General features: G+C 46.0%; 1 protein-coding gene across 11 annotated transcripts in view; it reads right to left on the reverse strand.

The window, feature by feature from the left end:
• KAT7 (lysine acetyltransferase 7) overlaps positions 1-26956 on the reverse strand; it is a 761891-nt gene that overhangs the window by 541034 nt on the left and 193901 nt on the right. For 4 of the 11 annotated variants that reach the window (XM_078645254.1, XM_078645249.1, XM_078645255.1 and 1 more), the window contains 4 exons: positions 1801-1977; positions 1437-1676; positions 1053-1135; positions 734-823 (listed from right to left, as the gene is read on the reverse strand). In XM_078645254.1, coding sequence (XP_078501380.1) covers positions 734-823; positions 1053-1135; positions 1437-1676; positions 1801-1977 — 590 coding nt within the window. The remainder of the gene's footprint in view (positions 1-733; positions 824-1052; positions 1136-1436; positions 1677-1800; positions 1978-26956) is intronic. The other 7 variants (XM_078645259.1, XM_078645257.1, XM_078645251.1 and 4 more) reach the window with 3 other exon arrangements.

Here is a 26956-nt window from a genome sequence, read left to right on the forward strand (position 1 = left end):
GTGCATTATTACCAAGAAAAAGTCACGTTGTCTCATGATGCAAAATACTTCTTCGAAGAAAAACAACTTGCACACATTCTGAAAAAACACTAGATGGTGGAAGTATGCAGAGCATGTATACCTAAAGCCACACATGCCTTGAATAAACTATTTATGTGAGATATAGGTACCGAAGGGAACTGGCCCAAGAATATACTATCTGGGTGATGGAAATGTGATCACAGAGGTAAGCCAATCCACCTCAGATGATTTCCGAGATATTGTTCTAGTACTAGATATTGGACAACTGCACAAAAATCTGTTCATGTACATTCCGTGCAGGTTGACCATTGGGCATCAATCAGCAACTGAATATTATAGTTCTATAGCTCCGGTACATTCCGAGCAGCTACACAGGCCATTGCTGGTAAAATACAGACTATCATACAACTCAAATAATGCCAGTAAATCAAATCGGCAACATACTATTCTAGCAGGAGTACACAGATTGAAAAGATGCACCATTCTGACAGGACGAAACTCCATCTTTAACTGTCTATCAGTGCATTCAGTACATCAATATTATCTTCACATACATCCATAGACAGGCTTAGCACCTGCTCAGTGATGAGAGTTTAGCAGAAGGATCACTTTATTTTGGCCACTGCTTTTCAACCATTGCTGAATTATTTTACAGAAACACAGAAGCCCTTTGGCAGAAGACAGAGACCAACACCAGAGCGATGAAGCCTACCTGGTGCCTGGTTGCATGTCTGTTATTGTCATCCTGATTGTGGGACAGCATCCTCTCCTCTATCTGTTTATCCCGGCTGTGTGCTCTTACCTAGAAATCAGCACAAGTCTATCAGTCCTGCTGCAATGCATGCACTCAGACAAAGCAAGCAGGATCGTCCCTGGAAAAACATGGGAGGATTTCCAGGCAGAGCGTGTGCAGGGTTCTTACTAAATGATTAATGAATGTACAGCAAAAAATACAAAGCTATGAGATTTTACTGTTTGGCTGTTACATAACCCTTGTGTAGCAATTCAAGTAAAAGAAAACACTGGAATACCTTGCATTCATCTGCTGAAAGATTGTGATACAGCGGACACCCTGAGATTGAAAAGTGCCTTTCGTGCTTGCCTGTTAGATGACCTATGAAGAAAAGAGAGACAACTTGAATAAGCAATGTGGTCATCAGGAATTATTAATAGCCAAGATCAAAATACAACATACTGCAACACATCAAATGTAGCAAGATACTCCACACCCCATAGGTCTATTTGCGGAGGTATGTTTTTAAGGGAGCTCCACCAACAGCCACTCTTTATAGGACGGTAATCTTAATACTAATTCAGATACTGAAGGGTCCTCTCCATATATTCAAAAGATGCCCTCTCACCCCCCTCACCTGTATATCTCTAGCTAGAGTACATTGCATGAAAGATGCCATTACCTAGTGAGTTGCATCCTGGGGTAGGACATTTCATGTTGAAGTTATAACTTTCATGGAAGCGTCGACGCTTGGGACGATGGGAGAGGTCACTCCCAGAATCCTTCATGGAGAGATCCTTAGCAATACTCTCATCATGTGACACATTAGGACTGGATATATCAATGTCAGACTCAGACGATGGAGCATTCCCAGTTGGAGTACGTGGGGGTGACTCATCATGGTCCACTGCAGTCTTAGTGTCTAAAAAAAAATAAACAACATTAAACATACCACCAATAAAAATAGTAGGTTTTACTTAAGTTTACATCAACCTTCCCCATACTCATAAGTTGCATACACTTAGTCACAATTGAACACCCCATACCTCCATCACAAAAGTCAACCACTTGCTCAGTTTCCGATCCGGACAAGCGGGCTTGTCGAAGTGGGTATTTTTTCGGACTCACAGGTGTAGGCGGTTGCTGACTGCGGGTCACCCTCTTGGTGGGAAAGGCAGGCTCCTCTGCATCAAACGACTGCAGATTGCGAACTGGACTGGAATCTGGTTTAATAAAAACCACTGTTGTATTCAGTGCAAGGACAATGAATCACTGAAGCACACCCTGTCTGAGTTAATATACAGGATCCTACCAGCGAACAAGATTTAGAAAAACAGTTTGAAAACTAGTCCTTTGGTTTTTTGGGGATTTTATTTTTTAAACACGAATTTGAAATAACAAAGCTTAGCACACCTGAGATCAATAAGTAATTTCTTTTTTTTAACTCATGTTAAAGCAGCAGGTCTGCAAGGCCCCAAAGTACAGTACAATGTCAGTTTAAGGAAGATCAATCTGATAGGCCAGTTGGATACAAGATCTTCTGTAATACCCTTCATGTGTTTTTCAGCATTTATGTTCTATTATATCATATTGCAATGCACACTCAGAGGGTCTCTTATCGCTCATCTATGATAAATTAGATCATAAATGTGAAGGTCAAGAAAGATACCTGGAGGTTATAAGGAAAAAAAAATGGATTCTTAAAAGATTTCCTGAAATTAAGAGTGCTAGCATCCAGAAGAATATTACAAGGAAGTGAATTTCTCAAGTGATGAGCCTGTGTGGAGAACAAGTTTATTTTATACATAAAGGTGTGGGAATCCAGGAGGGACTTCAGAGGGGTGAAATGCTCTAGCTCTTTTAGATAGACCTCTATTTCAAAAGGCTAAATGGGTATTTTGTACAGGGGCCCTCTGAGCATGAGAGGTGTTGATAACAGCATGATTAATTGTGATGGACATTTGATGTATACCTACTAATTGTTATTCTGCTATATATGTAACTTGATAGCGTACGTATGACCCGTTATCACTGTATCATGCAAAATCAATTAAATATATATATTTCTTTAAAGTTCATTTATACAAACGAAACAACCAGTTTATTTATGCAAAGGAGACAACCACAACGGAGAACTAAAGGTTTCCTTCTCAGCCATGGGTCCTTCACTAAACAATTCGTAACGCTACAACAGAATGGTAAATTCACTCCCCTAAACATGGAGGACATTAAACCAGTGAAATAAAAGGAAAATCCAAGAGTTTTTCTGAGCTTCACCTACTTGTAGGTTTTTTTTCTAATCACAATCCAGCAAAGTGAATTACAAAGGTATGGACTCTTGTCAAGGTAATTGCTGTGCAAATTTCACAAAAGAAAACAAGCTACTTATCTGTAACTACAGTTATCCAGTATTGGTATCTTTCATAGATTCACATGCCTGAATCATTCCGTCGTCGAGGCGGGAGTCCCACAGTAAATTACAAAAGTAGTGCCATAAGTAAATAACATTAGTAGGCCAAAATAAAAAGGCCGCTGGCCTAAATTTTAGAAGCCTATCTACATCATTATAGTAAAAGAACCAAATGTTCGCTCCAACCAATTATCTACCAGCACCCTCTAGAACACTCCCAGCAGAGTCAGCTCGCCTCAGATTTTCTTAGCACAAGTGGGAAGTAAGATTCCCCAATAATAAAGAACTGACTCGCCGGGGAGGAGGGTGAAAGATACCAATACTGGATAACTGTAGTTACAGGTTAAGTAACTTGTTTTATTAACCAGTATTGGGGTACATTTCATAGATTCACTTGCCTGAATCAGAGTAGCAAGCAGTAAGCCAAATGTATTGTCGTTTGCGGATGGTGGGAGACAGTGTTCATATACTCCCAAATTGCATCCACAATGTCTGAGAAATATAGAAATCACCAAGCCTTTAAGCAATCAAATCCATATTAAAAGACATTATTGAAACAAAACAAATTCGTCAATATCAACATACAGGAATATATATTCAGATCTTTAAACATATAAACATGCAATTTACATGAAACATGGTAGCATATAGAAGGAAAAAATACCTGGATGTGACCTCAATGAAAGAGATGGCGTAGGACCGCCTGTCCAACAGCTGCATCCTGCATCATCTCGTTGTGCAGACTGAAGACAGTAATGCTTCGTGAACGTGTGGACATTTTTCTAGGTCACAGCACAACAGATATTTTCTGGAGTCACTCCAGTAAACAATGCTGTAGAAGCGGCTACAGTCCTTGTAGAATGAGCTTTGGCTTTTCTCTGCAAAGGTGTGTTGGCCTTGTCATGACAGAAATGAATCATAGAAGCCAGCCATCTGGCAATTGTTGCCTTTGTTACTGCAGTCCCAAGTATCGCTTGACCATAGGCCATGAACAGTTGGTTAGATAGTCTGATGTCCTTGGTTTTTTGTAAGAAAAATTTTAAACAGCGTTTAACATCCAGAGAGTGTAATGCTCATTCAGCTGGAGTGGGTGGATCCGGAAAGAAAGTTCTCAACCTTACCGGTTCATTCAAGTGAAATTGAGATGGCACTTTAGGGATGAATCTAGGATTTGTTCGAAGGGTTACATAATCCCTAGTGAAATGTAAAAGGGGTTCTGAGACAGTGAAGGCTTGGATTTCACTAACTCTTCTTGCAGAGGTAAGAGCCAGGAGAATGGCCACCTTCCACATGAGAAATTTGAATTCAGCTTTGTGGATCGGTTCAAATGGTCGCTTCATTAATTGCGCCAGCACGGTATTGAGTTCCCACTCTGGAGGGGGTACTCACACTGGAGGGAAAGCTCGGAAAAGCCCTTTCATAAATTGTTTCACAAGCGAAGATGAACAGGGCAAAGGAAACTTGGCGCATTTTCTGAATCTGGAAAGAGCAGCAAGATGGACCTTGACCGAGGAAAAGGGAAGCCCAGACTTTCCTAGAGAAAGCAAATAAAGAAGAATTGGTTCCGCAGGAGCATGAACTGTGTGAATACTATTCACCTCACACCAACAAGAAAATCGTTTCCATTTTAAGTGTGAGGAGGTGGATCAGATTTTCACGTGAATGATGTCATCAGTGATGTCATTTGAGATGGCATCAGTGATGTCACTGACCAGGTCATTAATGATGTAATATGTGATGTCATCAGCAGTGCATTGCGGGGGCTCGAGGTATAGTTAGCTGAACTAACTATAACAGCAGAATTTCTCTGTTTTTGTATGAGTGAAATTTTTATATTTGTATTTGTTTGTATAGCGCTAGAATCGACCCTCGAAGGGTTATCTCTGCGCTTAAGCAGAACTGTGAGGAGAGGCAACATTTTCCAACAGGATCAGCCAGGACACCTCATTCCAAAGGTGGGGCCCGAGATATGAGAGAGCTCTACCTCCTAATCAGGCCCTTTTCACTCGAGGTACCACCAAAAGGTGTTTAGCACCTGAACGTAGGGATCTGGGGGGAGCATAAGGCAAAAAAAAGAAATGTCGGCGAGGTAGGAAAAGCCCAGATTAACCAGAGCCTTATAAATGATGCAGCATGTTTTGAATTTAATCCGTTGACGGATGGGGAGCCAGTGCAAATTCACAGGAAGGGACGGGGTCCGAGGTGGAACATTAAGGACCAGCCGTGCCGCCGTGTTCTGCACCACCTGCAGTCTGCCGAGCAAGGCATCGTGCGCCGAAATCAGCAGACCGTTGCAGTAGTCCAGACGACTTAAAACCATCGCCTGAACTAAGGTTTTACGGGCAGAATCCGGAAGTAAGGGGAAGAAGACTTGACGTGGGAGACCGATTACATGAAAGCAGGAACCAGATGTTTGGGTAACCTGTTCTTTCAGGCTAAGGTCACGGTCTAAGCGAATCCCCAGGTTTTTAACAGTGAGCTGGGGAGAGAGGGAAGGGTCCCAGGTCCGTTGGCCACCAATCTGCCGTCCACAGGAGGGGAGCCTCTCCAAAAAGAATGATCTCAGTCTTTCCTACATTGCACTGGGGGAAATTATTCTGCATACAGTGCGATATTGCCCTCATCCCATTAGAGAAGGCCAATTGTACCGAGGATAAAAATGTATTGAACGGGAAGAGAAGCTGGGTGTCGTCGGCATATGATATGGGGATAAACCCACAAGTCCTCATGAGGTTGGCCAAGGGAGCAATATTGATGTTAAAAAGAGTTGGGCTCAAACATGAGCCCTGAGTTACTGCCTTGGTCATAACCACCGGAGCGGACTGATACGGGCCCAGATTGACAATCAGAGGGATCCGATAAGAAACTTTTCATCCAGGATACGGCTGAATTCCTTAATCCAACTTTCTAAGCAAGACACTATGGGAAACTGTGTCGAACGCCGCAGATAGGTCCAACAGCACCGGAATCATAGAATGGCCCTTATCTAGGGTCATTCTGATGTTGTCCGTTATTGTAAGTAATGCAGAATTGGTGCTGTATTTGGGCCTAAAACCGGGCTGGGAATGATCTAAACATCCAGTCAGTTCGACATAGTTGAAAAGATGAGTGTTCACATGTTTCTCCATTATCTTCCTCCAGAATGGAAGAAGTGAGATGGGACGGAGGTTAGAGAGGCCAGTCCACGGAATATTAGATTTCTTGTGAATGGGTCTAACCTGGGCAACCTTCCATTCCCGCGGAACATGGCCTCAGAGAGAGAGATTGATAAGAAACTGCACCACGCGGGAGAGCGGATTGTCCAAAGATGGAATGATTTTAGCTGGAATATGATCCATAGGGGATCCTCATTTTATCCTGTGGATCAGAGTTTCAACCTCTACAAAGGTGATGGAAGGAAAAACCTAACATTTGCTGATTCGCAGTTTCCAGATGGTCCAAGGCCATAGGAATCTGTGACGGATTACCAGCTGCTGTGATTTTACCGTAGAGGAGTTCTAACTTTTGAGAAAAGTATATGGCGATGTCATCACACAGTTTTTGGGAGGGAATCTCCAAGCTTTCACATGCCTTAGGATTGGTGAGGGAATGAAGAATTTGATACAAAGTTTTTGAAGAGTTACCAGCCTGGGTTAACTGAGATATTATCTACGTTTTACGAGCTACCTTTACGTCTTTATGGTAGCCGGTCAGGGAAACACAATACTTATTCCTATCCACCTCATTGTGCGAGGAGCACCATACTCTTTTCAGTTTCCTGCATAGTTGTTTCTGATTTCGCAAGAGGGGTGTGAACCAGGCGGCTTGCGGGCGATTAGATTGACTCAGAAAGGATTTTCGCGGCGCAATGTAGTCAATAGCTGTTATGATCGCCGAGTTGAATTTCGACAGTGCTGCCTCAATGTGGTCAGATGCCGAGTATTGGGGCTTCATAAATATACTTTGGAAGTTTTCTGCTGACACCTTCTGCCACTGCCTTCGTAGATACGGTACAGCTTGATTAGGAATTTTGGGATTAGTAAGGTGCTGGATATCGAATTCTATAACTGAATGATCTGACCAAGTGAGTTGTTGAGGGGGTTTGCACTTGATCTTAGAGGAGTTAGAAAATAAGATGTCCAATGTATGGCCAGCTGTTTGAGTCGGTCCCTCATTAAGCTGCAACAAACCTAGGAGAGATAAATCCGCCAGAAGAGTGAACATCTGGGTTGGCGTGGCATTCGCTATGGACATTAAAATCTCCTAATAATAGGAAATTATTCCCCCCATTCATGTGAGGAGCTAGAGATTCCACCAGTTGTAGGGAGAAGTCCAGTAGAGGTCCTGGGGCGGTAGATTAGTGCCCCTTTCCAGCTCTCCAGCAGGGGAGAGTCTATCCTAAAGACCAACATCTCTACCGTCGCATCGCTACGTTGGTCTAAAACAGATGTTAATACCATCTTTATGTACAATAGCAAGGTCCCCTCCCCCGGTTTTTATGGGCCTGTCTAATCATTTTATATCCCTCTGGTATACCTAAAGTTATAGGGATAGGTTTTCATTGTGCTCTGAGCATGAGATTTGGCCAGAATTTCACGACAGTCCTGAGAGATGTTGAGGTCTTTGAACTCTAAGAAATCAGGAGTCATGCGTGCAAATGTAGGGACTGAGGGTCCAAATAAACCACTTGGCCTCTGTCCCTGAACAGCATCGCGAGTGTCGGAGAAAGGCGAATAGGTTTGTCCTGAGACAGTAAAAGCTCCTGGAACCAATACTGTCTTGGCCAACGGGAAGCAACTAGAATCAGACGGCAACCCTCCAGCTTCATTTTGCAGAGAACCTTCGGGATCAAAGGTATCAGGGCAAAAGCGTATGCACAAATCCCTGATCATTGCATGGACAGGGCATTCCCCCTTAATCCCTGTTGAGTGAACCTGCTGGCAAAATATCGGCATTTCTTGTTCTCCCTCGTTGCGAATAGATCCAGTGCTTGTTTACCACAAGCTCGGAAAATCCTGTTCACCTGTTTCTCTTCTAGTTCCCACTCGTGACAGTCCGACTGAGATCTGCTCAGTGTGTCCGCCAGAGTATTGTGGAGACCCCTGACGTGTGATGCTCTCAGAGTTATCTTGTGGAAAGTGACCCACTCCCACAATTCCTGAGCTTCCTACAAGAGCATAGCTGACTTTGTTCCTCCTTGTTTGTTGATGTAATACATGCTGGTCGCATTGTCGGTTCGGACCAGCACTGAGGAAGAACTATAGTTACTTACCTGTAAACTGTGGTTCTCCAGTATTGGTGTCTTTCATAGATTCACATGCTTGAATATCCCCCGTCGTCGAAGTGGGAGTCCCACGGTACATAAAATAGTAGTATATATGCATGTATATATGAAAAATATAACTAATAAAAAATATACATACATATAGTGCAGTAAATTGTAAATTCCAAAAGTACCATAGAACACAATAGGCCCATTGAAAAGCCTAAGGGAGAACTCACTTTAGTAGCATATCAGAGTCATTATGTGTTGGATCACATTCCAGCCAATCAGGCTGTAGCCTCCTCTAGAACCTTCTCCTCAGAAGCCCAAGTCCTCAGATTTTCGTAGCACAGAGTAAGTAAAAGTGCCTGAGGAGAAGAGAGCCTCTGAGGGGAGGATGGGAGGGTCGCATGTGAATCTATGAAAGACACCAATACTGGAGAACCACAGTTTACAGGTAAGTAACTATAGTTCTTCTCCAGTATTAGGGGTGTCTTTCATAGATTCACATGCTTGAATAGAGTAGAAAGCAGTAAATGATCACATAAGTCATAAAGGTAATACATCAAGCAAAGAAGGTAAATATATATGGTAATAAGCAATAAATACCAAAACATTATTACTAGAAAACAAAACCTTTATGACTGGAGGTGGGTAGCAACAGAGGCTCACCTTTACTGGAAAAGATTCCGCAGCACCGCTTGACCCACTGCCGCATCCGCGGCGTCTGTTGATTGCAGGCAGTAGTGCTTAGTAAAAGTATGGCTGCTCGACCAAGTAGCAGCTCTGCAGATCTGGCGTAAGGGTACCCCCGCAAAAAGGGCAGCCGAAGTAGACACTGCTCTAGTTGAATGAGCTCGAACAGGAGCAGGAAGGGGCTTTCCAGCCCGTTGGTGGCAGAAGGATATGGTAGAGGAGATCCACCTGGTTATAGTCTGCTTGGTAACAGGTTGTCCTTTGCAAGTTGGACCATATGCCACAAACAATTGATCAGATTTTCTGATAGGTGCAGTTCGTTGAATGTAGAATTTGAGACAACGTTTCAAATCTAATGAATGCAATGACCGCTCAGCTGGAGTTTGCGGAGCAGGAAAGAAAGTTTTCAGAATTACAGGTTCGTTGAGATGAAAGTCACTGGGAACCTTCGGGATGAACTTAGGATTAGTTCGTAATGTCACAGCCTCTTTGGAGAATTTTAGGAAAGGAGGCTGTATGGTAAACGCCTGGATGTCACTGACACGTCTTGAGGACGTTAAGGCGAGTAAAAGAGCAACTTTCCACGTGAGAAATTTAAGAGTGGCCGAGTGAATAGGTTCAAATGGTGGTAGAAGTAGTTGAGACAAGACCAAATTCAAACGCCAGGCAGGCGGAGGGCGACGGATAGGTGGAAACATCCTAAAGAGGCCCTTGTAAAACTGTTTAATGATCCTTGAAGAACATAAGGATGTGGAACCATCATGGCGGAAACGGGAAATCGCCGCCAGAAACACTTTAAGAGTTGAGTGGGACAGACCTGATTTTGCCAGGGATAAAAAGAAAGGTAAAATTTGTTCAGGTTTTGCAGTCATTGGGTCCAAATCCTTGGAGCGGCACCAGACACAGAAACGTTTCCACTTGAGTTGGTACGTTTTAATGGTGGAGGGAGCGCGAGCCCGCGCTAACACCTCCCTGCAGTCCTTGTCAATAGTTAAACGTGCAAATTCATTGTACTCAGGTTCCAGGCATGGAGTTGAAGGTATGCTGGATCCGGATGACAAATTTGTCCCTGCTGCATCGTGAGGAGGTGCGGCAGAGGATGGAGTGGCAACGGATCGGACTGCGAGAAGAGGAGCAGGTCCGTGAACCATGGACGTCTCGGCCATTTGGGTGCGATCAGAATGATGCGACAAGGTTGGAACCTCATCCTGTGTAACAAACGAGGGATCAGAGGAAGTGGAGGGAAAGCATAGATGAAATCGTTCGACCAATCGATCGAAAATGCATTCCCGCTCGACTCTCTGTGGGGATGCCGACTTGCGAAGTGTGGGCATTTCTTGTTGACAGCAGTCGCGAAAAGATCCATCCGTGGCTGGCCCCACCGCCGGAAGATGTACTCGACCGTGGGCTGATTGAGTTCCCACTCGTGATTGTCTGATGACGCTCGGCTGAGTGAATCCGCCAGAACATTGGCCACGCCTGGCACGTGAATGGCTGTGAGATGAATTTGACGTTGGATCGCCCAATCCCATATTTCTTGTGCCAGTTGAGAAAGTGGAAGAGACCTCGTGCCGCCCTGCTTGTTGAGGTAGTGCATGCTGGTGGTGTTGTCCGTCCTCACCAGCAAAGTGTGTCCCCGCACTAACCTTTGGAAAGATTTGAGGGCTAAGAAAATCGCCAAGAGTTCCAGACGATTGATGTGCCAAGTTCGTTGTATTGCTGTCCACTTCCCTTTCACCGACATGCCGTCGAGATGCGCTCCCCAGCCTTCGAGAGACGCGTCTGTTGTAAGCGTCAGAGTTGGGGGTTCGTCCTGGAATGAACGGCCTGCCGATATGTGTGGAGGGTGAGCCCACCACTCCAGTGCTTTCTGTATGCGAGGTGTTAAAAGGATCTTGTCCTCGAAGGACCCCGACACCTGTTTCCACTGCCTGTCCAGTTCCTCCTGGAGAGTCCTCATGTGCAATCTGCAATTTGGAATGAGGTGGATGCACGAGGATGCCATGCCAAGGAATGATTTGAACATTCGGACAGAAACGGACAGTTTTGATTGGAGGGAGCGCACCATCATTAACATGCGGTCCTGTCTTTCCTGGGAAACGTACACTTTTCCCTGCCGAGAATCTAGCAAGGCTCCGAGAAAATTTCTCCGTTGCGAAGGTTGAAAGTGTGACTTCTGGCAATTGATTGAAAGCCCCAAGGCGTGGAAAAGGGAGACGCAAACTTGAGTGTGCTGCTCCGTCTGGTGAAAAGTGTTTGCCTTGATGAGGCAGTCGTCCAGGTATGGGTAAAATTGGATACCTTGGAGACGTAGGAAGGCAGCTACGGGGGCCAAGATTTTGGTAAAAACTCTTGGTGCCGAGCGGAGGCCGAATGGCAAGACTTTGAATTGGAAGTGTAGCTGTCCGACCGTGAAGCGGAGATACTTCCTGTGTCTGGGGTGGATTGGCACATGGAAGTAAGCGTCCTGAAGGTCGATTGTGGAATAGAACTCGTTTGGATTGAGAAAATTCAGAATTTGGATCAGGGTTAACATCTGAAAAGTTTTTGAAATTAGAAATTTGTTTAGAGCTCGTAGATCCAATATTGGACGCCATTCCCCCGACTTCTTCTTGACCAAGAAAAAGCGGGAATAGAACCCCTTGCCGCGTTGACCTTGCGGCACTAGTTCGATGGCTCCTTTTTTGATCATTAAATTCACCTGGGCCAGAAGGTCCTTGAAATGAGGGGGTGGTGGTCCCGAAGGTGGATGATTGGGTGGAAATTTTGTGAATTCCAGGGTATGTCCTTTGGATATAACGTCCAGGACCCATTGGTCGGAGGTGATTGTAGACCATTTGTAAAAGTATTTCGAGATGCGACCTCCAAGATGTACGGTCGGCAAAAGGAAGGGTCTGAGGCAGTCACTGCTTTTTGGTGTTTGATCCACCTCTATAAGTGGATTTCCTTTGATAAGGCCTGGAGGTGGATTGTCGAGTTTGAGATTGATAGGCACCCCGCTGTCTGTTATCGTTGTAGGTGTTGAATGAACGATATTGACTTGAGCCACGAAAAGTAGAGGAGCCTCCGCCTCTACCCCGTGCACCCCGAAAAGGCCGTTTCTTGTATTGTAGGCTCGCCAGGGATTTCGCAGTGTCAGTGTCCTTTTTTATTGCCTCAAGGGCATCATCCACATGTTTGCCAAACAATAATTCTCCGTTATAAGGTAAATCTAGGACTCTTGCCTGTACTTCAGGACGGAAAGTGGTAGAGCGCAGCCAGCCTTGACGCCTCAAGACTGCAGCCCCCGCCAATTGTCGAAATCCCGTGGAGGAAATATCGAGTGCACACTCAATGATTTCGGAAGAAATCAACTCTCCCTCGTGAATAATCGCCTGTGCTTCTGTCCGGATTGCCTCAGGCAGCTGAGGAATCAATGCAGCAATCTCGGACCACATCTGGCGGTCATAACGGCCCAGTATAGCCAGAGTGTTTGCCGCCCTCACTGTAGTAGCCGCCATGGTCGTGAATTTCTTTCCTATGGAATCCAATTTGCGGCCTTCCTGATCAGGAGGAGACGTGAGTGGCGTAGCAGGATTGCGCGATCTTTTTTGCGCAGCCTGAGTAATTACCGAATCTGCCTTCGGTTGAGACACTAAGCAGGCCGGAGAAGACGCCGGTGCTTTGTATTTCCTGTCCAATCTGGGTAAGACCGCAGGAACAGAATTGGGACGTTCCATCAATTTAAGGCCTTCCTTCCAAATATATTCCACGATTGGTATAGTGTGGGATTGCCTCTGTGAGATGTCTTTAAAGTCATATAGAAAGCAATCACTTTCATGCTGTTGTTGTTCGACTTTGAGATGAAACCGTTTTGTAGCCCGGATCATCAAATTGTGGAAATGTGCCATGTCCACTGGAGGCGAATGTAGAGGCGAGGTGGGCGGAGTGGAAGGTGTCTGAGCCCTATAATCGTCCCACTCAGCCATGCCGGCGTCATTGTCGTCGTCATCTGTGTTGTGAGGATCCGGATCCTCATCTCCAGTGTCAGGGCGAGTACCATCCGGTGAAGCCGGTGAAACTGGTGTAGGTGCCTGAGGAAGTTGCGGTTGAGGCTGCGGAGGAGGCAGTGGTGCTGGAGAAGCAGGAGTAGAAGAAGGAAACCTGCGGTTATAATCATCCAGCATGTGCTGAAGGTTCATCACCAAGGACAGAGGTATCTGGGTAACAGGCTCTGAAGGCACCGGTTCGGACGTATCAACAGGAAACAAGTCAGTCCCATCTTCGACATTGTCCACCACCTCACCCTCGTCACTATATTCCTGGCACTTAATGTTCAAATCCGAAGGACTTGTTGCCTGTTTAAATAATTCTTCCACTTCCGAATCGTTTCCGGATTCTTCCCCACCAGACTGGAATAATTTGTCTGGGAGACGAGCACCACCCCTCACAGGACTCAGTTGGATGAGTGGAATGGTCCGCAAAGAAGAAGCAGTAACCACTGTGTAGATGGAAGCCGTCTTCGGTAGAGGTTGGTGCGACGCCAACGAGCCCGTTGGCGTAAATGCGGCACCGTCAGCAACGTCCTGAGGCGACTTGGACGGGATTTTCTTCGTCGACGAGGATTCCTTGCCCGTCGACGAGCCCGTCGACGGGAGCGGGGCTTTGTTCGTCGACGAGAGTGAAGCTTTGACCGTCGACGACGAAGGCGTCGACGGTATGGAAGTCGTCGACGAGGCCGTCGACGAAGTAATGCTGGCCGACAGAGACGTCGTCGACGGGGCACCGTCGACGGGCCCGTCGACGGGGTGCTGGGTGGAGGCTTGGTCTTCGTCGACGATGGATGCGCCGACGAAGGATGCGTCGACGGCTTCGTCGTCGACGGGGCGCTGAGTGGAGGCTTGGTTTTCGTCGACGGTGTATGCGTCGACGGCGTCGTCGACGGCTTCGTCGTCGACGGTCTATCCTTGCCGGTCGTCGACGAGATCTTCACCACTGAAGAGATGGGTCTCACCTTCGAGGTCGCCGTCGACGAGGTGGTCGTCGTCGACGTAGCGCCGGTGGACATGGAACATGTCGTCGTCGACGTGGAGGTGGTAGAAATGGATTTCGTCGACGCTGAAGACGTCGACGGGCGCGTCGACGAGCCCGTCGACGAGCCAAAACCAGATTTCTTACTGGAAGGTAAGGCTTTGGGCGCAGACGTCAGAGAACCAGGTCCCGTAGACGTGCCCTGAAGCGAATCCTGTGGGGAGACAATCCTAGAGGACTCCAACAGTCTCCTCTTCTTGAGAAAAGGAGAAGGAGCCTCGGTCTCAGACCCACGCTTCTGAGAGGACTTTGAAGCAAAAGATGACAGGCTCTCCACATCAGAAACCACAGACTCCGAAGTTCTCAACTTCTGTAGCCACAGAAGGAGACGGGCCTCTCTATCTCTCAGAGTCTTAGGAGGGAAAGTACGACAGTACTTACAGTTTTTCACCTCATGGTCTGGGTAGAGACAGTAAATGCATTTACTGTGTGGATCCTCGTGGAAAAGGCGCAGTTTACCACATGAAGGGCAGGCTTTAAACAGAGATTTCTTGTTTGAAGACATTTTCTTGAAGAAAAAACAGGTAAAGTTGAAGAAAACTGAGCAGAGCTCAGGGAGACTCCCTTCACACGACGTGCGGTAGAAAATCTGAGGACTTGGGCTTCTGAGGAGAAGGTTCTAGAGGAGGCTACAGCCTGATTGGCTGGAATGTGATCCAACACATAATGACTCTGATATGCTACTAAAGTGAGTTCTCCCTTAGGCTTTTCAATGGGCCTATTGTGTTCTATGGTACTTTTGGAATTTACAATTTACTGCACTATATGTATGTATATTTTTTATTAGTTATATTTTTCATATATACATGCATATATACTACTATTTTATGTACCGTGGGACTCCCACTTCGACGACGGGGGATATTCAAGCATGTGAATCTATGAAAGACACCCCTAATACTGGAGAACCTGCAATTCTGGGGAGGAACGTTTGCTAAGACAGAAAGATAGCGCGGAGTTCCAGTCTGTTGATGTGCTGTTTGTGTACTTGAGACCATTGTCCTTTAATTTGTAAATCTTGCAGATGACCTCCCCATCCTCCCATGGAGGCATTGGTTGTTAAAACAAAGTCTGGAATGGTTGGTAGGAATGCGAGACCCTGGGCCAAATTCGTCGCCTGTATTGAAGGGCACCTAACGATCTAGCAGTATCTGTATCAGTATCGATAGCAAGGAGGGCTTCAACAATGTGTTTTCCAAATAAAGACTCTCGGTCAAATGCCATGTCTAAAATTTTGATTTGCACTTCCGGCCTAAAAGTTGTGGCTTTAAGCCATCCCGGTTGTCTAAGAACTGCAGCACCGGCAAGCTGACGAAAGTTGGTGTTTGTAATGTCCAGAGCGCGATCTATGATCTCTGATGCTGCTCGTTCTCCTTCCAACAGAATCTTCCTAGCGTCCTGCCTCGGTCCTCAGGAATGAGGTCAATGAACTCCGCCATATTTGACCACATTTGACGGTCATAGCGACCAATTATTGCCAGAGAATTCGCAGCTTTAATAGAAGCTTCCGCCATCGTTGAAAACTTTTTACCTTTAAGGTCTAGCCTCTGTCCTTCCTTATCAGGCAGCGTGGTTATAGGGAGTTGCAGGATTTTTGGATTATTGCTGTGCGCCTTGAGAAATTACCGAGTCTGGTCGTGGATGACCCACCAGACAAGATGGACTATTAGCAGGAACACAGTATTTTTTCTCAATGCGAGGAAGTACAGTCGGAATAGACGCAGGCGTTTTGATGATATTAACCCCTTCATTCCAGATATAATCAATTATCGGAACAGCTCTGGTGATCTTCCTACACGCCTCCTTGAAATCATGCAAAAAACATTCAGTTTGCTCCACTGTAACAGGCAATGGGAATCTAGATGTTGCTCGCTGCATCAAATTATGAAATTCCCTGATGTCCTCAGGGGGAGAATCAGAAGGAAGAGGTAGAGGTGGAGAAGGTATTGGTAGAACATAATCGTCGGATGGATCCGTAACGTTAGTATTGTCGAGTAACTCACCCTCTACAACCTCCTCTTCAGAGGATGTATCATCATGGTGTACATGCTCAGATGGACCTGAAACCTGAGTCAACGAAACAGGAACCTCAGACTGAGGCAACAGATCAGGAATCCCTGCTGGTGAAGGTGGATTATCTGGGACAGCCTGCTGTGGGGGAAACTTTTGACAGTAATCCGCCAGCATAGCTTGAAGATCCTGAATGAGCGAAGAAGGAAGGGGACTCAATTCCTTCTGGCGCAACTCCCTTCGATGCACTCTATGGTATGGAACCATCAGTTCATCTTGATAACAATGCTCTTGGTATTAGTCGTCATCATCATCATCATCATCATCATCTTGACACTTGATGTTTAGCTCCGAAAGATGGTGAGCTGTGCCAAATGGTACCTCATCGTCCTCATCCTCAGTCCGCATCGTCAACATAAGTTTCCAGAAGGTGAGACGGCAAAAGTGGAGACATTTTACTGTAATCTTGTCTTTGAAAAGTCTTAAGTTGAAAAGATGCAGATGTTATTGGTGTTGACTGTGTAGGCAAAAGAACCATTGTTGATATCTGAGATTGAGCTAGCAAAGTCGTCATCGACAGGCTCTTCGTCGGGCTCGACGTTGACGGAATCTTCGCTGATACTAGGTGACCTCTGTGAAGGGTCAGATACCTCATGGGAACTTTTGTGATGTTTTCTTCCCTCATGTGAAGAGCTGGCATGGGATTTAGCTCTTTTGCTAGAAGTCCTCAGCCGAGGAAGATTTAAGCCATAAAAGCAGCCTTGCCTCTCGATCCCTAAGAGTCTTCGTAGGGAAAGTACGGCAAATCCTAAAATCCTTCACAACATGCTTAGGATAAAGACAGTAAATGCAGTCCGTAAGCTGGTCATCAACATGGACCCTCTTCTTATCACAGGTCCTGCAGGGTTTAAAGGGAGCTTTCTTGAAAGAACTGAGTAGGCACTCAGGGAGACTCCCATCCACACGACGTGCGGTGAAAATTTGAGGAGAACTGACTCTGCTGGGAGTGTTCTAGAGGGTGCTGGTAGATGATTGGTTGGAGCGAACTTTTGGTTCTTTTACTATAATGATGTAGATAGGCTTCTAAAAGTTAGGCCTGAGGCCTTTTTCTTTTGGCCTCCTACTGTTATTTACTTATGGCACTACTTTTTGTTATTTACCGTGGGAGTCCCGCATCGGCGACGGGGAATGATCGAGGCATGTGAATCTATGAAAGATACCCCAATACTGGATAAGGTATATTTCTAACAAAAACAGAAGAGTTCGGCTAGATCGAAGCATCCTACTGACCAACAGATTGTTGAGGGCACTATACACCAACAGGAAACAGACTGCACTCACGGGACCAACAGCACACACAATTAAAATATGGCAAGATGCACAAAGGGCCCTGGGATGGAAAGAGGTGCTGACACAGGCCACCCCTCTGTGGGAAACGCGACGACTGGGCACCCTAGCGAACACCAAGGGGTTCGATAAATGGGACCTCTCAGGAATTTCTAAAATAGGTGATCTGTGGGTGAAGGGTGCGGTAATACCATTTACAGACCTACAAGCGAAGTATGGAATGGCGGATTCAGAACAATACCGATACTTCCAGATAAAACACGCACTGCAGAGTGCAATCTCCCCAGAGACCACGCTGGTGGGATCTTCCCCTCTGGAAGACAGGCTACTTACGGATTATATGAATAAAAAAGCCACCTCCCTCACATATAAAAAACTGATTAATAATCAACCAGACCCCATGATTGCATTGAAAGATAGATGGCAAACAGACCTAGGGGACATGAAGGAATCAGATTGGATGGATGCACTAGCATCCGCCCGAGAGGCAGCGATTCCATCCCGGCTTAAACTCATCCAATTGAAAATACTTCACCGAGTATATTACCCACGCACCACATTACATAAGCTGGGACACACACCGTACCAACTTTGTTTGCGTGGCTGTGGACAAATTGGAACGTTTTACCACATAATATGGGAATGCCCCAATATACAACACTACTGGGAAAGGGTACTGGCAGAAATTTCAGAGGTTGGTGGAGCAGAAGTCCCCCAAGACCCAAAATGTTGCCTCCTTAATATTTGGCAACCCACTGATCTCAACCAAGCCTTACAAAATTGGCTACATTAGGGAAGACTATTGCAAAGCGGAACATAGCCAGGAACTGGGGTTCCGGGACATCACCCCCACGCTCACAATGGGAGCAAGACATGGACAATGCCATGGTAGCTTAAAGGGCCGTTTACACACACAGGGGTTGCCCAAAGAAATGGACCAGAATATGGAATAAATGGAACGAATTCCGAGAAAATATTTGTGACCCTCCCTTGCAAATCCCGTCACCTGAGGTCAGTCCGTAACCATATTCCGGAATTACAGTATTGGGCAGAAGCTCAACTTACACAAAGTTTATATAGGAATCAAGAGAAGAAAGGTATCACCCCTCTCCCCCCTTTAAAACTGTATTGTAACAATGGCTACAACTACGCAATCAATATTATGTACCTCTGCAACATGTTCAGCTTATTACGATGTATAAGATCCATGCTAAACTGTATATATTCATGCTACGACTAATTGTATGTAAAACTGAGATGACACAAAAGTTTTTGAACTTAAAAAAAAAAAAACAGAGGAGTTGCCATAACTTTGTATCAGAGAAGACTGTAAACTTGTGAGGGGATGTTTGCTTGTAACATGATCAGAAGATAGCCATCAACACCAGAGCGATGAAGCCTATCTGGCACCTGGTTGCATCTGTCCATCACCACCCCCTTTTGAAATATTTTTGGCCACCATGAGTGTGGAAGGGTATGCTCAGACATGAGTCCCTTGCTCACTGCACCCCCTAATTTGCATACAGCCAGGTTCTGAAACTGGGATGGTGCAATGAGCTAAAAAACGGTGTTGGATCTAGCCCTGATCTCTTGACTGGGTGAGAGTATTCTGCTTAATTCAGAGACTCTGTCCATCACCACCCCTTGTTGTAAATATCTTTCTTCTAAGGTCGCTGCAGATCTGAGTTCCAGGTCTGGGGAGCCACCTAAATTCTATATTTAGGAGGCGTTTTAGGGCAGTAGCAGGTTGGACCAATGGGTACCTTACTTGGGGTGACTACACCCTCTATAATGACACCCCCCTGTGGAAGGGGGGCATAGACAAAGCAATGATTGGAGGGCGACCCATATTCAAGATGGCGGGAAATAAAAGTTGAGCTTCACCTCGCCTCGCCCACCTTAGGCAGAGGTGGGCACTCCGCTTATTCTTTTGAATTTTTCCAGCTGGTTTTCCCACCCAAAGCGGGGGGGTAAACCTGGGTCTGCCATTTTCTGCTAGCAGGAGAGGCTGAGGGTCGCATTACAAAGGCAGCAGGCCTTTGAAGCGGCCCACTTTGAGCACTGGCCCATCCTAGAGAAGGAGGCATGACACCTCTGCCCAGGACGGAGGTGCTCATCCTAGGATCATCCCCCTCAGCTTGGGACGACTCCTGGTGGCCTTCCGCTTTGGGATCTGCGCCCACACCCACAGACCATGCACGTAACCTTGGCTTCATTCTAGACTCCTCCCTCTCAATGTCCAGACAAGTCAACGCCGTATCGTCCTCCTGCTTCAACGTCCTTTGCATTCTCAAAAAGATCTTCCGCTGGATCCCCCTCGAAACAAGAAAGACTGTCACCCATGCACTGGTCACGAGTCGACTGGACTATGGCAACACACTCTACGCCGGAATTACAACAAAATTGCAGAAAAAACTCCAGCGCATCCAAAACGCATCAGCGAGACTCATATTAGAGATCCCGCGCCAAGAGCACATCACCGATCACTTAAAAAACCTCCACTGGCTTCCCGTCAACAAAAGAATTAATTTCCGCCTTCTTACCCACGCACACAAGTCCCTTTATAATCTAGGACCCGAATGCCTCAACACCCGACTGTCCTTCTACTATCCCACCTGCCAACTAAGATCATCCAATCAAGCCCTCGCCGCAGTCCCGCTCATCCGAAAAACCACCATGGGTGGCAGATCCTTCTCCTTCCTGGCTGCCAAGACCTGGAACTCACTCCCCACCCACCTCCGCCTTACTCAGAATCACATCTCCTTCAGAAAAGAACTGAAAACATGGCTATTCGATAAAAAGTAAACCCCTCCCTCCAGCGCCTTGAGACCCTCTGGGTGAGTAGTGCGCTTTATAAATACCTGAACTTGAACTTGAACTTGATGTGCATTTCTTCTGGTCCCAGAGAGCTGAGACTCTACACAGGGGTCCAGAAACATGTCTGGTGGTAGCTGGCTGCCTAGAGCCGGTCAGAGACCACACCAAGGTTGGCAGGTTTTCAGGGGGCACCACTGAGGTGCACTCTGGGTACATAGTACAATAAATCCCACACTGGCATCAGTGTGGATTTATTGAAAGGAGTAGTTTGGTACCAAAAATGCCTGTGTTCAGTGAAGCCATCATAGTGCTGTGGCACTCGAGTTTGAGTTTCCTGCCCATGTACTGTCTATGGCTTCACTGGCACTTACAATATTAGGAAATGGACCCCAATATAGTAGGGGCGCAAGGATATGCCCTCACCTGAAGTATAGTGCACCTTCCGCAGTAGCTGTGAGGCCTGCTAGAGGGGTGACTTGCCTATGCTTTCAGGCAGTACTATTTGACATGGTACCCAGGCAGGGTGCCATGTCGACTTCAATGTGTTCTACCTCGCAGGGGCATGCAAGCTGCAAAGGCAGTGGTATGGTTCAAGTGAGGAGGGTTGCTTGGGGACCCTCTTCAGTTCCCAGGGCTTGGGTACTCAGAATAACATTTACTAGGGACTTAAAGAGGGCAGAAGTGCCAATTAGAGATTTGTTTTTAGGTAAGGAGCATTGTCACAGGGCATCCGATTGGCAGGGACCCTATCCAGTACATTTGAAACCACATCAAAACCAGGCAAAAATTGGGGGACTAAGCATGCAAAAGAGGCACTCTCACAGGCAGCATCTCTCCTTTATCTTTTTTACAGGCTAAGTGCCTAGAAAAAAGTACAAGGCAAACAATCCTGCGGTAAAGCATGCACTCGGATAAAGAAAGCAGGATCGCCCATGACGATAAATGAGAGGATTTGCAGGCAAAGCATGTGCAGTGTAGTAATGTATGGCTTTCCGTCCATTTATGGAGCTAGGAAGTTGTGAATATCCCCGTAGTTAGAGTTGGATTTTCTCTTGTGTACATTTGGGATGCAGGTGTAGAATGATTACAGGAAACTTAAGAAAATAAATAACAGGCATGGGGAAAAAAACAACCTTCGAGAAATATAAAGTTTGATGGGACAACATATTGTTATAAATAATGCATATGGAAGCACAAAACCTGCATTTTATTCCTGATTTTGGCTAATGTAATGACCACTAAGAAAGTCGAATACCAGGTCAAGTGCTAAAAGGATAAGTTACTTACCTGTAATCCTAGTTCTCTTCCAGAGGTATACTCATCAAAGTCCTAAGCACTGAATAGTCCCGCCCACGAGTGGGGACCCAGGAGCAATAACAAATTATATGCACCGATATATATATATAGTCACAATATGTCCTGTGTTGTGTTATATGTGTGTATTCACAAATTACGTTCTACACCACTTTTATGAATCAAGCACTGGACCAGAAAGCCTGCACACACCAATGGTGGAGATAACATGGTGGTTGTCCAGGAAGGAAGGAAGGAAGGAAGGATTAGTAATGCGCAGACTTAACCCAAAGGGCATCAAGGCGCAGGACACACACACACATACAATCTCAGAGAGCACGTGCAACGACATTAGTAGGCCTGAGAGAAGAGCCAGGTCTTTAAAAGTTTACGGAAAACCCCCAGTGAGGGTTGACTGGATAGTTCATGGGGGAGGGAATTCCATAACTTGGCGGCCAAGCTGGAAAAGGCTCTTCCTCCCCCCTTCGCCTTTTTAAATCTGGGAACAGAAAGCAGATTTCTGGAGGCTGAGCGAAGGGTTCTATTAGGGGTTAACAAGGGACCCGATATCTTCGGAGCCAGATCCAAAAACTGTCCTATGGGCCATGCAAAGGAGCTTAAAAGAAATCCTGGATTGGATAGGGAGCCAGTGGAGATCCTTCCTGGCCTGAGTAGCAGATGCGAGCCTAGGGAGGTTCAAAACCATCCTGGCTGCGGCGTTTTGCACCATCTGGAGGCGATGGACAGCCCTCTTGTTGATGCCACCATAGAGCGCGTTGCAATAATCGAGCCTGAAATGGACGGGCGATTTTCGGCTCGGTTCCGGACCTGGTCATAGAGTCAGACGCCAGTCGCTCTGGATGAGGCGCACGATGCAGGGATTTTTCCACAGGAGGAGTGTGGTCTGCAGACGAGCAGAGTCTCCACATCAATTGTCTGGAGCTCTTAGCAGGGTCCTTTGCGGTCCGATATTGGACCAGAGAGAGTGCAGTCCTGCGTCCTTCTGAAGAAGTACAAAGTCTCTGCGGTTCGGTACGTCAATCGTTTGGAGGGCTCCCGGTCGCGAGCTCTAGCGAACTTGGCAAAGGATTTCTGGACTTTTTGTCTAGACCACCACATTTCAGTCACAGCGGAATATCTTCCAGGCCAGACCAATCAGATCGCGGACTGGCATTCACGCAACTTGTACAATTCCAGCCTTTGGAAATTAGATCCCCAGATTTTCCAGTGGATCCAATCTTTGTGGGGCCCATTCCCAATGGACCTTTTTGCTTCACGCCTGGACAATCAAGTTCCCCTGGTTCTTCAGTTGGAGGCCGGATCCGATGGCAGAGGCCACAAATGCCTTCCTCCAGGATTGGACCACGGAAGTCTGGTATGCATTCCCTCCCTTTTCAATGATCACAAGAGCGGCGGCTCAAATCCGCCGTCAAGAGGCGGAAGTGGTCATGATGACACCTTGTTGGAGGTCTCAAGTTTGGTTTCCGATTCTTCTGGAACATTCTTGGGATTTTCCAATCCTACTCCCCCAGTATACTCATCTGCTTCTGAACCCAGATGGGATGTCATACCATCTGATCACACAGGGACAGCTTTGTCTCCATGGCGTGGCGGCTTTCCAGCAGCGTTGGTCGTGCCAGGTCTTTCGGAACAAGCTGCAACCCTCTTGTCAAAGGCTTCGGCAGACAACACCAGGAAACGTTATAGGTCCGCTTGGACAAGGTGGCTTCATTGGTGTGTTCGAAGGGACTTGGATCCCGTGGTCGAGGACATCATTCATGTCTTGAATTTTCTGGCAGAATTGGCGTCTGACAGACTGGCGTATCGCTCAATAAATGCGGTCCGTTCGGAGATTTCTACGGGCCATTCCCAGGTAGATGGGAAACCAATTGGAGAGCATCCTTTGGTCTGTAGGCTATTGCGTGGTATCCGGTTGTCTCTGCCCCCGGAGCCTCGGTATTCGACCCTTTGGGATGTTAATTTGGTTTTGAATCTCTTTTTATCTTGGCAACCTAATGAATACCTTTCTCTGAAAGAGCAATCCGCGAAATTGGCTATGGTGCTATATTTGATCTCCTGCAGGAGAGTTTGGGATGTCCGTGCATTGGACATTTCGGCGAAGTCTTTTTCTCCTGAGGGACTGGTGTTTATGATTGGACGCCGTACTAAGTCTCATACTTGAACGGTGTCATATCCGGCTTTTCGAGATACCCCGAAGTTGTGTGTGGTGTATTGTCTCAAAACTTACGAAGACTTGACCCTAGAATTTCATCCTCCGGGGCGAGCAACAACTTTTGATAGCACTCAGGAAACCATACAGGGCTATGTCTTCCCCCTACACTTGCAAGATGGGTGCATTGGGTCATGCAAGAAGCGGGCATTGAGAATTTCTTCTCCAATTTATATAAAGAAGACTCTATCCTTCTAGAAGAACAAACTGATTTGTATCTGGATCCCCTAACACTACCCAAACTATCGGAAGAAAAAGATGAGCTAAATGCGGAAATATCAATTGAAGAAGTGAAAACAGCACTAAAGGGGCTGAAAAAAAGGGAAGGCGGCCGGCCCTGATGCTTTACCTTATGAACTTTATTCTACTTTGAGTGATATCCTGGCTCCACCATTAACAAGGCTTTTAAAAACAATTTTTAAGGAACAGAGTAAGATTCCCGACTCATGGAACGACGCAACAGTTAGTATCATTTTAAAACCAGGGAAAAACCCCGCTGTCTGTGAATCTTACAGACCTATCTAGTTGCTAAACTGCGACTATAAAATCTTTTTGCAGATTATTGCAGGGAGATTAGCTAGGGTAATGCCAAATCTAATTCATCTGGACCAAAAGGGTTTTATAAAGGGTAGGCAAATATATGAGATAACGCATGAGCTTTTTGCCGCGATAGACTTGGCAATTTGTGAAAAGATCCCCCTGACCATAATCACTTTCGATGCAGCTAAAGCATTCAACCGAGTTAACTGGTCCTTTCTAAATAAAACCATTTCCAAATATAACCTCGGACAATGCTATAGCCACTTGGTCTGTGAGATATACAAAAAACCAACAGCAAAGATTCTAATCAATGGTGCTCTCACTAACAATATTGATATACAGAGAGGGACGAGGCAGGGTTGCCCCTCGTCACCGTTGCTGTTCAATCTGTATATTGAACCACTGGCAAATACACTTAGTAGCAACGGATCAATAACTCCTTTCAGATACCGTGACTGGGCCAAAAAGGTAGCGTTATACGCAGACGATCTAATGTTCTTTACTGATAATTACCAAAATTCATCCGCGGCAATTAACACCACAATTGCGGAGTTTGGCAAAGTATCTGGATATTTGACCAATGAAACCAAAACAGAATCGATGAGCTGGAACGTATACCAGAATATCCCATACTCCAAGGATAAAATAAAATACCTGGGCATAACGCTGACAAAGGACCTGGAAAAAATAACTCAGATAAACCTTAGTAGAATTGCCACCGAGACCAAAAAAACTCTAAAAGTTTGGGATGGACTACCTTTAAGCTTCCTGGGAAGAACGAATATGATAAAAATGGCAATACTTCCTAAATTTACTTACCTGTTCAATGCTATACCATTGGAATTTAAGAGAGATTCCTTGAAAAAGATCCAGGGAGAAATAGCAAGTTTCATTTGGGCATCTAAAGGTTCAGGAATTCCCTGGCACAAGCTAAGAAGGAAACAAGCATTTACAATGCAATGGTTTTGCCTTTGTTAAAGTTAGAGCTATTGGCATTGCTCTTGACATTATTTTTATTTATGTTTTTTTAACATAAATAAATGGCATTGTCATTTACAATGCCACTAGCTTTATCTCTCGCAAATGACACAGACAAACACACACAGAGCTCCCCCCACACACACACCCACACAGATCCCCCCACACACACAGCCACACAGAGCCCCCCACACACACAGCCACACAAAGTTAGAGCTATTGGCATTGTCAATGACAAATCTTTTATTTATGTGTTGGTTTTAAAAACAGATAAATTAATGGCATTGTCATTTACAATGCCAATAGCGTAATCTCACGCAAATGGACGATGGTTACAAAAAATAGTGCTCTATAGAATCAGGAGGAGTCGGGGAGGGATAATGAATAGTGATAGAACCAAGAAGGAAAAAAACAAATTAGGGTGAGAGAGTGGTGCATTGGAGAGAGTTAGCAGTGTGTTGAAGGGAGAGTGAGTGACGGGATGAGAGTATGAGCAGAGGAGAGAGAGTCAGTGAGAGAAGGAGAGTGTGGTGAAAGGGAAGAGTGAGTGACGGGATGAGAGTATGAGCAGAAGAAAGAGAGGCAGTGAGAGAAGGAGAGTGTGGTGAAAGGGAGAGTGAGTGACGGGATGAGAGTATGAGCAGAAGAGAGAGAGGCAGTGAGAGAAGGAGAGTGTGGTGAAAGGGAAGAGTGAGTGACGGGATGAGAGTATGAGCAGAAGAAAGAGGCAGTGAGAGAAGGAGAGTGTAGTGAAAGGGAAGAGTGGGTGACGGGATGAGAGTATGAGCAGAAGAAAGGCAGTGAGAGAAGGAGAGTGTGGTGAAAGGGAGAGTGAGTGACGGGATGAGAGTATGAGCAGAAGAAAGGCAGTGAGAGAAGGTGAGTGTGGTGAAAGGGAGAGTGAGTGACGGGATGAGAGTATGAGCAGAAGAGAGAGGCAGTGAGAGAAGGAGAGTGTGGTGAAAGGGAAGAGTGAGTGACGGGATGAGAGTATGAGCAGAAGAAAGAGAGGCAGTGAGAGAAGGAGAGTGTGGTGAAAGGGAAGAGTGAGTGACGGGATGAGAGTATGAGCAGAAGAAAGAGAGGCAGTGAGAGAAGGAGAGTGTGGTGAAAGGGAAGAGTGAGTGACGGGATGAGAGTATGAGCATAAGAAAGGCAGAGTATGAGCAGAAGAAAGAGGCAGTGAGAGAAGGAGAGTGTGGTGAAAATGAAGAGTGAGTGACGGGATGAGAGTATGAGCAGAAGAAAGGCAGTGAGAGAAGGTGAGTGTGGTGAAAGGGAGAGTGAGTGACGGGATGAGAGTATGAGCAGAAGAGAGGCAGTGAGAGTAGGAGAGTGTGGTGAAAGGGAAGAGTGAGTGACGGGATGAGAGTATGAGCAGAAGAAAGAGAGGCAGTGAGAGAAGGAGAGTGTGGTGAAAGGGAAGAGTGAGTGACGGGATGAGAGTAGGAGCAGAAGAAAGAGAGGCAGTGAGAGAAGGAGAGTGTGGTGAAAGGGAAGAGTGAGTGACGGGATGAGAGTATGAGCAGAAGAAAGGCAGTGAGAGAAGGAGAGTGTGGTGAAAGGGAG

Source organism: Lissotriton helveticus, chromosome 5_1 (assembly GCF_964261635.1).
Source record: "Lissotriton helveticus chromosome 5_1, aLisHel1.1, whole genome shotgun sequence".
In the NCBI taxonomy this organism is placed as follows: domain Eukaryota; kingdom Metazoa; phylum Chordata; class Amphibia; order Caudata; family Salamandridae; genus Lissotriton; species Lissotriton helveticus.